The 13,681-nt window shown below is 50.3% G+C and overlaps 1 protein-coding gene across 1 annotated transcript; it reads right to left on the bottom strand.

The window, feature by feature from the left end:
• Nucleotides 1-6,854: 6,854 nt before the first annotated feature.
• Nucleotides 6,855-12,916, bottom strand: SRSF3 (serine and arginine rich splicing factor 3). The gene is made up of 6 exons (XM_041422806.1): nucleotides 12,778-12,916; nucleotides 11,826-12,033; nucleotides 10,831-10,965; nucleotides 8,593-8,631; nucleotides 7,903-7,989; nucleotides 6,855-7,661 (listed from the first exon to the last, which is right to left on the bottom strand). Exons 2-6 carry the CDS (start codon nucleotides 12,029-12,031, stop codon nucleotides 7,634-7,636), a joined length of 495 nt encoding a protein of 164 aa, XP_041278740.1. The 5' UTR covers nucleotides 12,032-12,033; nucleotides 12,778-12,916; the 3' UTR covers nucleotides 6,855-7,633.
• Between the last annotated feature and the right edge of the window lie 765 nt (nucleotides 12,917-13,681).

A 13,681-nucleotide genomic window follows, 5' to 3' on the forward strand; every position in this document is an offset into this window, starting at 1 on the left:
GGAAGCTTTGTGGGGTTTTTCTGCTGGCAGCAAAGGCCTCATTGTTCGGAGTACGGCCGGGCGGCCGCAGTACCTGGCTCCAAACCCTGCACCCGGCTGCCCCTTTATTCCCTCGCTGCTCCACCTCACTGCCCACGGCCCCGAGCACGGCAGGACAGGGCAGGCAGCGGAGGGGACACAGACACCCACTGGGACAAGCGGCTCCAGCCTCTTGCAGTGCTTCCTGCAGGGAATAAGCTCCATCCAAAACACCCACCGGGGGTTATTTTACAGCCAGCAGTTCCCCAGGGACATCTCAGGGAGGAACAGCAGGACCTTACCCAGCAGGATAAGCGAGTGGAGGGAGAGCGAGGCAGGATTGCTCCTGTCCGTGCAGCTCTCGGTGCAGCCCAGCCCCTGGAAGCTGTCAATGGATGTAAGTTCTTCCCAATGCACAGCACGTGTGGCACTGCTGCTCTCCAAGCCATGGATGGTTTGAAATCCATTGGGAACTCAAGCTGGCCCTTTAAAGCCATGAGAAGGAGGTGAGGATGGGGAGCTCTGACTAAGCACTTGGTCACAATGTCACCTCTGAAACAACCCCTGTTCCATGGGGCACCCTCTGCCTGGAGCACCCAGACACCAGGATGGCGCATCTTTGGGTTGTCCCACACAAATCTGGGCTCTGGGACGTGCACACTGGCCTGCTTGCCCATCCCAACACCCGCTGGCTCAGCGTGTGTCACCATCTCCTGGGATCTCCAGTCACACCTTTCGGGAATGCCCCAGTCCAGCACAGCCTCGTGACTCACTTTGTGCTGGGGGGCGAGGAGCGGGGCTGGGAGCCAGGGAGGGAAGGGGCAGAGCCAGGGGCAGGCAGACCCTGAACATGGCATGAAATGGGATCTGTAGGAGGGCAGGAGCAGGGCCAGACCCCAGACAGACAGACAGACAGAGCCCTGCCTTGCGCAATGACTCGTGCACAGCCCAGAGCAGAGCAGAGGTGATGGGAGGGGACAGCTGAGATGGCAATTAAGGCAGGGGTGAGGATATGGCAGCCACCACCTTGACACGGGGTAAGGGTCGATTGCACTTTTCCTCCTCCATGTCAGTCAGTCACGCAGGATTTCCGGGATGGGGATGGAGGAGCAGCTTCCACCCCGCTGCCCCCCCGAGCTGGGCCGTGGGGGTGGACATGCTCCACACACTAGAGGGGCTCTGCCCAGTGCCACAGAGATTAAAGTTGGGGAGTTCCAGATGCCAAAATAAAACTTTCTCTTTCAGTTTCAGGAAAAAAAAAGAAAATTTGCTGGAACCTGGGACTGTGGTCAGCAGTGCCCCAGAGGATGGAAACAGGGTTTAAAATGTTCTGTGCTTCACCCATCAGCAGCGATGGTGCACCAGAGCCCTTCCCACCTCTGCACAAACCTCAGCTTTGCAGAACACTGAGAGATTTATGGATGATCAATTGTAAACCCACAATGGGAGCAGGAGGGAGACAAAGGGAGAGGGATGTTGTAAAGCTGGGAAGTGCCCCTGCCCCTGTGCTGAGCACTGCTAAGGCCACACCTTGAGTACGTGCTCAGTTTTGGGTCCCTCATGGCAAGAAAGACATTGAGGGGCTGGAGTGTGTCCAGAGAATGGAACAGAGATGGGGAAGGGTCTGGAGCACCAGGAGTGGCTGAGGGAGCTGTCGGACTCAGCCTGGAGAAAAGGAGGCTCAGGGAGGACCTTCTGGCTCTGCACAACTCCTGACAGGAGGGGGCAGTTAGGGGGGTTGGGCTCTGCTGCCAGGGAACAGGGACAGAATGAGAGGAAACAGCTTCAAGCTGCACCAGAAGTTTAGGTTGGATATTAGCAAAAATTCCTTCACCAGAAGGGTTGTCAGGCACATGCACAGGCTGTCCAGAGCAGTGGCAGTCACCATCCCTGGACATATTTCAAAAAAAGTATGGATGGGTTAGTGCTGGACCTGGCAGTGCTTGGGGGAACACACCTGATGATCTTAAGAGAGCTTTTCCAACCTAAATGATTTCATGATTCTATGAAACAGGAAACTGAAAACATCTATAGACAAAAAAATACCCCATGGGTCCCTGTCAAACATTCCCTGCACAGGGGAACTCCTGGCTCCAAACCTGGCGGAGTTTCATCCACGAGTTCCTGAGCGGCACGTGTCAGCCAGGCAGCTGCAAGGACAACTTGGCAGGAGTGGCAGCACACCACACCTGGAGCTTATCTCCCCAGCTGGGGCAACCTCCTCCCACAAAGTTTATAGTACAAGTGCATGAAAAGCTGATCAATCCAGCAGCAGGAAGAGCAGCAGCCAGTGCACGAGGTGTAATAACACTGGTGTTGGGCACAAATCCTCCCCTGCCATGAGGCTGAGGCCCTGGCACAGGGTGCCCAGGGCAGCTGGGGCTGCCCCAGCCTTGGAAGCGCCCAAGGCCAGGTTGGATGGGGTTTGGAACAACGTGGATTAGTGGAAGGTGTCCCTGCCCACGGCAGGGGTGGAACAAAATGAGTTTTAAGGTCCCTCCCATCCCAAACCATTCTGGGATTCCGTGAAACACTGACTGCAAACACTTTGTATCAAACACTGACAGCAAACCCTCCATCAGCAGGGAGGGCTGGGACAGCGCCGAGACTTCCTGCTGAATATTTTTGAATATTCATGTTCTAAGCAGCCTCTGCCCACAAGGAGATAATGCCTGTCTCACAGCTGGCAGGGGTGATCTTCCCAAATGACAGCCTGAGTGACACGGTGCCCCACCCTGACACCCCTGCTGCACCCCGATAGCGCAGTCCCGACGCAGCGCTGGGGCTGCCCAGGGCCTGTCACACACCTCGGGCTGTTCTGGGGGTGGCATCAGCCAGTGGCACACGACAACTTCTGTGTTACCCAGCAAAATGCCCAAGAACAACAGTGTGACTGTAGCAGGAGGAATCTCCTCACGGCCAGGGAGGTTGTGGAGTGACAGGATCCAGATGGGAAGGACGTGTGCTTCCCTTTTCCGACTGGGATCACTCCCACAGAAAATCTGACGGGGAAAATGACTTAGAGGAGCAAGCAGAAACACCACCCAAATCAATGTGAAGATTTGTTCAACTCCAAGTTATGTCAGCCACTAAATTATTAAATAATAGCCACATGAATCACTTGGGAATGAACATAGTGTTCCTCTTGCATGTCTATTTTATATTTGTCTGGATCCCGTGTTTATTTTAGTCCCCAGCAGTGTTTGTTTGAAAGGCATTAACAGAGAACTCGTGGCCATGCCCCAGTGAAACTGCAGAAACGAAAGAGCAACCCCGGACAGCGATGGTGCTTGGAGGAAGCCAGAACACTTCTCATGTCAGAGCCCAGGATAAGGCTTCATCTCCAGCAAGCCCCTGACTAACTGCTAAGCATGGCCAAGCAACAATTGGCTTTATTCTGCCTCTTTCTGGCAGGTTGAGGTGTGAAGCTGCAGGCAGCTGCATTCCAGCAGCAGGCACTGGGGAGCTGCCTCTTTATGGCACGTACGGCACGGTGCCATCGCCCCGTGCCGGAGCTAAGGTCCAACTGGAGCAACTGGAATTGCACTCCTGCCCTTCAGCCCTTTGTTTGCAAAATGGGCTGATGCTCCAGCTGTTTCACTTGTTTTTTCTCTTTTTCAGCCAAGAGATTCTGCACTGTGACAGCACCAGAGCAGGGTGACCTGTGGGGGGGACTGCAGCTCACGTTTTGGGACAGTATTTCTGGGGCAGGATTTGAACAGGGGTACAGGGATTAAATCCAGCAGGAATACGTTTGTCTAACACTCAGCCACTTTGAGGGTCTGTGTATCAAGAGACATTGAGGCAGCTCATGGTGATGACATCATGGCAAATGAAAGTAAAACTGGAAACTGAAAAGAGGTGATAACAGCAGTAAAAAGCTGCAGAAGTGCTCAGGCACTGCTGGGGGAACGTTTGGACTCAATGTTAGAGAGCTTTTCCAACCTTAGTGATTCCATGGTTTTATTAATAAACACAAAACCCTGAAAACATTTATAGGTAAAAAAATCCTTCCAGCACTGGGTTCTGCTGCCAGACCCCCACCAAAGCAGGAGAGGTGTTCAGAGCTACAAGGTATAACCTGCCCCAGGCTGCTGCAGAAGATCCATGGGCACTGTGGTGTCTCTCTGGTTTCAAAAAGAAGGAAATGCAAAGGCAGAGGATGAAATGCAAGGCCCTTCCATCAGTAACACATTGCAGCTCCAGCTGTGGCTAGAGGACAGCAGAGCAAAGCTCCAGAAAGAGATGGGTTTGGAGGATGAGGGGGGGTAACACAGCACACCTGTTTGTCCAAGAGGAAAAATGCTCTTCTTTCACAGAGCAATGTTTGGCTCTGGACTCTGCAGCTCTTTTCTGCTCATAGAGGGGAAGCAAATCAATTTAATAGAGGAGAAACCAGAAACAGCCAGGCTGCACCTCTGGACAGGGATTTTTAGCATAGGGAAGCAGCAATCCTTCCCAAGGCTCAGCTTTGAAATCAACACTGGGTATGATCCATACTGACTCCCTTCAGCTTTCTGAACAGGGCCAGCTCTGACAGGATAAGGCACCCTAAAACCCCATGAATTTGAGTGGAACAGACAAAAACTAATTTAATTTTCATGGGATTTTTTCCTTGTTTTTCTAAAATCATCTGTCAGCCTTTTCTCCAGTTTTTGTCCTAACTGGTGTACATACATGGCCATGTCATCCTGAAACATGGAGCAGCCTAACCAGAAGCACTGACAGTGCTTGGGATGATCACAGCTCCTCACCCAAGCACGACCCTGTCTGAAGGCCAGTGGAACAAATCCCAACAAAAGCAAGGACATCCTTAACCTCTCCACTTTCTAAGTGCAAGGCACATTCTTAACATGATCTTTGCTCATAAACAAAGAGCAGCATGTACATAAAAAGAAAAAAACAAGCTCCTCTTCTTTGCAAACCCATTTGCATACAATGCTCTCCCCAGGGAGAGTGCATAAAATAACCAGGATGTGCTCAGGCCCTGTTGAGGACCTCTGAGGATTAACCTCAGAATGCTCCTGCCTGAAGCAGGGGCAGCTAAACCTCTCCCCAAATCAGAAACACCATGTAAATCATTACTGTCAGCACCATGAAACGAGGCCCTGAAACAATTTGGAAGGTGCCAAGCAGCAGCAATTTTCCCATCACTCCAGGGGTCTCCAGAGCAGGGCTGTGGCTGAGGTTCTGCCAAGGAGCCTTGAAGTATAAGGACAGACTGCTTGGTGACTCTTCGTGGTGTCAGAATCCTTGGGGAGAAGCAAGGGATGTCCCTGGCCTTAGAACACCAACACTTCCTTGTACATTTAATTTGAGAGCAAACTTTTTAAACACAACACTCCCAGGCTGGTCACTCCCTCAGACAGGAAGGAGATGCCTGAAATCCACAAATGTGCTGGTCCATCAAAAATAGCTCATTACCTGTACCCTGTGGGAAGGACTGTCCAGTCAGTGTTTATAAATATTTGTACATTTCATATCTTTCTCTAGGAGCTGTTTGTTGTGTTTCCCTTCAAACCTCCGCCTGATTACATAAAACCAGCACACTTCTTATCTCAGGAGCAACTTCTTCGTTCAGCTGGGGAGCAAGAGAGTCAGAAACCTGAAACTGAAATGCTTCCAGTTCCACAAGACTGTTGCACATGAAAACCACAACCCACTTCCCCACTGTCTCTGGCACTTGAGATTTCTCTCTCTGCAGCAGCTGAACTACTGAAGGCTCCTTGTTCCCCCAGGTAACCACAGGAAGAAAGTCTGTGCCGGCAGAGGCACCACGAGCTGTGACCCTTCTGCACATCTGACACTGCCAGAGGCACGCAGAAAAAGGGAACGGAACCAAGCGGGGCCCGGGGCAGCCCCCGGCCCCACCCGGAGCTGGGCTGCGAAGTCCGGAGAGCGAACAGGCCCCGGGCCGGAGGAGCCGCGCTGACCTCTGCCGGGCACCGGCGGCACCGCACGGCCCGAGCCGGCTCCACCCGCCGCTCCTCGCCCTCCGCAGGGCAAACGGGGCCCGCCGCGCCGGGATGGGCCGGGCATTCCCAGCTCACCGCCGCATCCCGCTCCAGGGGCAGCTCGGGCTGTCTCTCGCAGCACCTGCGGCCACCCTGCGTTTCTGAGACACGAGGTGGGAGACACAGCAACACGCAGTCTTTAACTCATCGACAGAGCCTCAGACGGGCTGGAAGAGACTTTCAAGACCCAGCCCAACCAAGACTAAGGTCATTAAAAATATAAATCCATCCAGACACCGAGCTCAGCAGCACCACCCACCAGCACATCCTTCTCTTACAGCTTCACCATCTCCTTGTCCCTGCCTGGAAAGCACCAAGGGAAGGAAACTCCACCACCAGTGTTTATCATGAGGGATTTAATCTAAACCACACAACTGAACCAATGGAGCAATCTGGGATTCAGGTGCAAGGGAGCCTTTGGGCAGTGAGGCAGCTCCATCTGCCCTCCAGCCATGCTGCATTTCTACAGGAACTTAATTTTCAGGGTAAGTTTTGGTTTCCAGACTGAGATGGGATGAATACCTTAGCTGCTGTTCCCAGCCCACAGCTGGCACACAAAGCTCATGGTGAACCTTTGCATTCCCAGCTGGTTTTCTAAGGAATCACTGCAGGGCTCACTGTTAGGCAAGAAGTCAGGTGGTTTTAGCTACTGTGCACCCCAGCTGAACCTGTAAAACAGGATTTGACTGCCATGGTGGAGTGGCACCCTGCACCCCAGCACAGACAGGTGAGCAGGTACAGCTGTGCTGGACGCTTCACAGCTGTGTTACAGCCAGGTGGGGTGACTGTCAGTCAGGGACGAGTTAAATACTGAACAACGAGTTGTAACCAAAACTTTAATCCCAAGGATCTCACAAAAGACATTTTACAAGTGACATGAAAATTCTTGTACAGTAAAGAAATGTTTAATAACTAATGTTTACAATGTACCATTAGACACAACACATCCACTCCAGGTGTCAGTTCTGCTGTGGATTTGGTCTATTCAGAGCTTCTGGAATACTTGGTCAATCAACAATCATCTAATTAAGGACTCTACTCACACCAAGTACAAAATTAACTGACCCTATAGCTAAAAAGTTTTATTTCATGGAATATAAAGCAGCTCAGTCAGAACTGGAGCTGGATGAAGCTGTAGTCCCCAACCCTTTCCCTCCCCCTGCCACTGGCTCACTACTTTCTTTCCCAGATCTGGGCTATGGAGAACCTGTGTCCTGCTCTGCTCCTGGCCCTGATCCCACAAGGAACACACCATTCCTGCACACTGCCTCGAGCTGAGCCCCAGCAACCCCCAGCCCAGCCCTGCTCTCCCAGCTACACAACACAGACCATTTGCCATTCCACACACACACACCCCACATCTAATGGTACATTGGAAAACCATTAATATTACAAATCATAGGATCTGCTCAGAACCATATACAGATTCACATCTTTACATTTGCCACCTGTTACAAGATACAAGGAACAAAGCAAGTTCAACAGCTAAAACATTTTAAAAATGCACCAAGCTTTATGAAGTCTCAAAACAAAACAATGTTCTGTACATACTCCTGGCCTCGGATCTCATGACTTCCTGTACACAGCTCCTTCCCACAGTCCTATTTCCTCTCATTTGACCTGGAGCGACTGAAGAACAGACAGGTAAGGTTAGGATCAGGTGTCAGGAACAGCAGATTCTCCTTCAAGCCCCCCAGCCGCAATCAGCAGGTGACATTCAAGCATTTTAAAAATACTGTCCATTTAATAAAACTGAGTACTTTGTTGTTTAAGGTGAAGAATCTCCTATGACACTAGAAGTGATCTCCAACAAGGCACAAAGTCATTTTCACATTTACTCAGACCCACAAACACTGAAGGCTCTCCTTACCTGCGAGACCTGGAAAAGGAGCGAGAGGGCTTGTGGTTCCTCTCCCGTGAGAGTGATCTCTCTCTTCTTCTGTCTCTGGAGAGGGACCTGGTACAGATCACACCACCATCAGAGCAGAGCTTCATCAGGCCAAGGAGGCTCCCTGAGGAGCTTCCCCATAGGAGTCAAAGTTTCTAACTACTCAACCAGGGGAAGCCTGTCACCAATACTGCTATCAACCCTTTCTTGAGGGAAGAATAATCAGCCTCAGCCAACAGCTTATAACGTGCTGTAAACAAGCATGCAGTACTTGGAGAAGTTTGGTTGGTTTTTTTTTGCAGAATCCCACTAAATCACGTTCTGATTTATGCCTGGACTCAATCTTAATTGTCTTTTCCCACCTCAGGGCTCAATGATCCCATGCTCACAGTATCTGTGAGAGTAGCACATTAAGACTTAAACTTTGGGGGAAAACAAAGATGCCAGGCAGCTGCAAAAAGGAAATTATTTCTGTTCTCAGGATCTTTCCACTGCTATCCCTGGAATCTCCAAACAGCTCAGTAATTCCAGGCAAGCAGTATGACGGAAGCAAATCTGTTTTTCTTTTACCAAACTAGTGACTGTGCACAGCCCACACGTGGAGCTGTTTGGGGCTGTTCTTTTCAACGCCCCAGGCTGGAGCAGTCCCTGGGGTAGGGAAGGGATCCGTACCTGCTGCGGCTCCGGGAGAAGCTTCTCCTTCGCGGTGATCTAGAACCAGAAAACCAAATGTGAGGCACTTCATCCCTTCTTTGAGCTTTAATGGAGTGAGGCATTTCCCAACTTGTCAAACTCACTGTTGGGCCCAGGGAACGTGCCAAGAATAACTGGCATCCATCATCCAGTAAAAGGCATGGAAAGATTAGGCAGTAAAACCAAGCTCAGTGTGAACAGCACGTTTCCAACCACGAATTCACTTAACTAAGAACGCGTCAGAGCGGAGTTGTCCAATGCAACACTTTCCATTTCAACTAAATACACTGCCCAGAACACCACACCAAAGTCCCACAGGTGGTTCCAAAAAAAAAAAAAAAAAATAGCACAGAGCAAATGTTTTGGAACCCATGCAAGCCAAAAAGGTCCATAACAAGACATAAGAGATATCAAGTGGAAAAAAAAAAAGTGAAAATGCGCTCAGTGTCAATATTGATAATGCCATTAAGTGCTACATTAGAACTGCATATTTGTGATTGTAATTTTTAATGCCATAGAGTGTGTTTAGACTATTTTCTTATAAAAAATAAAAAATTAAAAAATATAACCTTAGCTCGGCCCAGTTCATCCCAAAAAGTAATTGTTTTAAGTTTTGAAAACTGTTAGTAAAACCATTTAAAGGTGATAGGATTTTTCTGGCAAGGAAAAGCTACATTTGTTAGAGCTTTATTAAAAATTTAGTTTGGCATCTCACATGCAAATATCCTGGTTTTTACATTATTCACAGTGTAAGAGCTTCCATATCACCCTTAAAAGTTTTCTCAAGCAACATATGTACGTTACCACTCAATTATGCACAGCCAGCCTTTGATTGAGAAAAGTAATTACTTATAAGCCGCTTACTCCTTATTTTAACCAGCAGTAAACTGTATAAGCAGGAAAAACTTACAAGTCTTTGGTTTCAACAAGCTAGAAATGGTGAGGTGAGGCTGCCGGACTGACTGCCAAGAAGAATTTGCTGAAAAGGTTTTGCCAGATGTTGCGTTGTATTTAGTTGGTTGGCGAAGGGGGTGTTGTGGATTTTTCCTGCTTTTTTGTTAGCCGAAGGCTGCTGCTGTAGTTGTTGTGAAGACATTTGGTAAATAAACAGCTGAGCTGATTGGCCGGGAATGTGTGGGCGGTCGAGGTGGCTGCTGCCGATTTGGTTAAGGTTGGAGAGAAGGCTGAGAGAAAACAGCATGCTCGGGAACCAAAGGGCGGTGCAACCTGACGACTGGCCATGCCTGGGTCATGTGAAACGACACCAGCCAAGCTGCATGGGGCGCGCTGGTCACATGACGCTGAAAGGGCTAGTTGGCTGGCTAATGCAGACTCAGAGGGTGGTGAGAAGAGACATGATGGTGACTCTGTAACGGGTTCATTTTTATTAATAGATGGACCAAAAAGCATAAAAAAAATGAAAAACAAGCCATCAGTACAACCATCTATTAGCTAACAAATACTCCTAATGTGTTATTTTTTTTCAACAGCAAAAGGGTAAGCTTGAAACCCTGGCTCGGGAGGACTTCACTCACCTGCCACAGGTAAATTCAGTCCTGTAAAAACCACGGTGCACACTTAAACTGCCAGACAAACTAGTCTGGGTCCAAGAACGTGCCAGTTCCCAAAAATCCTGCTACATGCTAGAGCTGGGTTTGCAAACTCAAGTGACAGGATCATCACACGATGCTTTATTTCCACTCTAACACTAAAGTGTCAAGATTCCAGATGTTTAGAGCAACTGTTACTCCATCTACTATTAAACAGCTGCCTGCTTGGGAAGTATTTAAGTTCTGCAAACAAAGTGGAAAAACCCATTGGCATGGAAATGCTAAACTGCTGTATGTCATGTTTTGCCATTATGGAGTAAAGGAAAGGAACAGCCTAAGTTGAAGTATGGGGAAGAAAGGGAAAGTGTGACTAGAAGATGAGCAGGTTTTAAGAGGAAGGAGGATAAGCCCAGGACAGAGGGCACTGACTACCAACTGCACAGTCACCTATGGACAAAAGCCAACAACATTCAACACAACTCAAGTTCACCTCGATTTTGTGGGGGGTTGATTTTGGGGTGTTTTTTTTTTTTTTTGGCATCTGTCATTTCCGAATCATGATCAGATAGATGAATGCCATCCATCAACATGCCTTTAACAAGCCTGCTCCTAGGATGCTAGGTGGTAACTGTGCCAAGAGCTCTAGGATTGTGCTGTGCCCAGGTACCTGCGCCGAGGAGGGGGACTCCTCCTGCGATAGTCATCCCGAGGGCGCCGGCCCCACGACGGAGGGGGGCCACGGTTCCGACTCCGCTTCTCCCCGTTGGAGAGCTCCACTCGGACGCGGCACCCACACAGCGTTCTGGGAACAGAGGGGGACTCTGGTTAGCACTGCCAGGGAGGAGGCAGCGTGGATAAAGCATACGCAGTCCACGAGATGGGAGAACAATGCATACAGGCAAAAATGTTCCATCAAAGCACAGTGCCCCGAGTCAGCTCCAGCATGACTGCGGGGGACTCCTGCCTGCAAGTGTCCAAGGCCAGGCTGGACAGGCTTGGAGCAACCCAGGCTATCTAGTGGAAGGTGTCCCTGCCCACGGCACAGGGTGGAACCGGATGGGCTTCCAGCCCAAACCATTCTTTGGCGGACAAAAAGGTTTGGCTGCTTCTCAAAACTGCTGTGCCAGTAAAGCAGGCAGGGAAAGAGCAAAGGAGTGTCCACGATCAGTTTTACCTCTTTAAAGTAACACCACCTGCAATTTAATTAACACACACAAAGAGATGCAAATAATTCCTAACTTGGGAGTTCAACTGTGAAATGCAAAATTAAACATTACAATGCTATTCATGGAGGAAAGCAGGGATAGATGGGATTTTGGGAAGGAACTGTTCCCTGGGAGGGTGGGCAGGCCCTGGTACAGGGTGCCCACAGCAGCTGGGGCTGCCCCTGGATCCCCGGGAGAGTCCTGGGCAAGGCTGGATGGCGCTTGGGGCAGCCTGGAATAGGAGGAGGATGGGACTGGATGAGCTTTGAGCTTCCTTCCAGTCCAAACCATTCTGGGATTCTATTGCTGCACTATAAGAAGACCCTTTTAGCATCATACAAATAAAACAGTGCATAAGAAATGTGTCAAGACCTTAGTCCTGCAGCTTAAGCTTCACAATTTCAAACTGTATCACTCCTATAATGTCTCACATTTTGACCAGACAAGCACACTTTACCTTCCATCTAGCTCTCTTACTGCATCAGCTGCATCTCGGGGATCTTCAAACTCCACAAAGGCAAACCCAGGAGGATTTCTCGCCACCCATACACTGCGCAGTGGTCCATAGTAGCCAAAAGCTCGCTCTAATTCTGTTTTGTTGCCATTGTTTCCAAGGTTACCCACATAGACCTTGCAGTCCAGCGGACAAGAGTCACGATGCATTGCTAGGACAAGAAAAAAGAAGTTCACTTATATTTAACACATCGCATGTGCTTGTTCACTTCCAAGGGAGTCACTCTATTGGATACTTCCCCCTAAAACTTCAGCAGTAATGCGCTGTGGTGGAGACACTGGAAGGGGCCAGCAGGGTGGAAAAAAACTTAAAACCCAACAAGAGAGCTGCTATGCCACACTGTGATTAAAATTTACTATTTCGGTGAATTTCGTTTACTTTCACTGTTTAGATTTGTGGAGGGAGGTCCCTGCGCCCCTTTTCCTCTTAGCGCGGGGGGGTCTGCAGAGGGCGCTGCGCGGGGGAGGCTCCATTGTTCCCGGATCGGGATTAGGATCAGGGCGATCCGCGCACGAACGGGGGGAAGGCAGCGCCATCTCCCGCCGAGCCCCGCGGGCAGTGCCTGGGGCCTCGCTCCGGAGCTGCTCCTCGGCGCGCCGTGAGGGACCAGCGCTGCCACTGGCGGACGGGACGCCGCCACACCGCCCCCGCGGCACTTCCCACCCCGCCTGGCCTCACACCCCACGGGGAGCAGGCCGAGAACGGGCTCCTCCCGGCAACCCGCCGCCTCCCCGCCCGGTTCCGCTCAGGGCCGCGGCAGCCGCCGCCCCAGGCCCGGCGTTACAAAATGGCGGCTGTTCTTTGTTTGCCGCCACCGCCGCTTCCATCCGCCCTGCCGGGCACCGAGACCGCGGCTGCCGCCTCCCCCCCCGCCCTCCGGGGTGAAGATCCTCACCGGTGCTTAGAGGGAGGGCGCGCGAAGGGAGCCCGCGCTAAACTCAGCCGACTCGACCCTCAGCAAGACCCCAGCTCCGCTTTTCCTCACTGGACAAAATGGCGGCTCGCAACGACCCCGCCCGCCTTTATATACGGCTAGTCCTCTCCCACGTGATGCCAGGCGAAAGCGAATCAGAGGGCGTCGTTGCGCTGATTGACAGGTGGCGTCACGGCGCGAGCGGGCGCGGGAGGGATTCTGGCGGTAATGGCGGGAGCGCTGAGGGGGCCCCGCCCGAGCCCTGAAATCAGAGAGCGGTAACACCCCCAGAACTGCTGCTTTTCCGGCTAACATGAAAAATAAAGTTTTATTTCCTTCTGTCTCTGACCCGATGAGGTCCCTCCCTGTAGGGTTTACACCTCTGAACGCTTCAGTTCTCTCCGACCCATTTCTCTCCCTGAGCTTGAAATAAATGCGTTGAACAAACTGCTGTAAGGCGGAGTTTTTGGTAAATTTTATGTCCGGGCTCGGCTTGGCTTACTGAGGCACAAAGGACGGAACTGATTTTTTTTTTTTTTTTTTTTTTTTTTTTTGAGAAAACGAGAGGATTTGAACGAGGAGTTTCAGTTACAGATATGCAGTCATGTTGATGTGCTTTGCCAAACTCTCATTCGTACCTAATATTTGTACATACAACATGAGTTTTAACCTCTAATTAAACAATTAACTTGCTCCAAAGGGTTTCCCTTTGATAACAAACCTCCTGATTTCAGTTATCAGGTAATACAAGAAATTCACCCAGGGTTGTTGCTGCAAAAACCTCCCAAAAACCTCCCCTCACAGCTGGGTTTAATCCAGACTTCAACTCTTTGCCATGGGCCAGAGAAGGCAAATTTATCTGGTACAGGTATAATTAATAATACTT

The sequence above is a fragment of the Onychostruthus taczanowskii genome, unplaced genomic scaffold (genome assembly GCF_017590055.1).
Source record: "Onychostruthus taczanowskii isolate IOZ18803 unplaced genomic scaffold, ASM1759005v1 scaffold74, whole genome shotgun sequence".
Lineage (NCBI taxonomy): Eukaryota > Metazoa > Chordata > Aves > Passeriformes > Passeridae > Onychostruthus > Onychostruthus taczanowskii.

Bases quoted from the DNA above. Each gene is read 5' to 3' on its own strand.
- SRSF3 (XM_041422806.1), bottom strand. From the start codon at position 12,031: ATGCATCGTGACTCTTGTCCGCTGGACTGCAAGGTCTATGTGGGTAAC. The intron at 7,990-8,592 runs GTACGGATCCCT...GATCTGTACCAG, and splicing joins TTCTCCCGGAGCCGCAGCAG to GTCCCTCTCCAGAGACAGAA. The intron at 7,662-7,902 runs GTAAGGAGAGCC...TCTGTTCTTCAG, and splicing joins TCCTTTTCCAGGTCTCGCAG to TCGCTCCAGGTCAAATGAGA.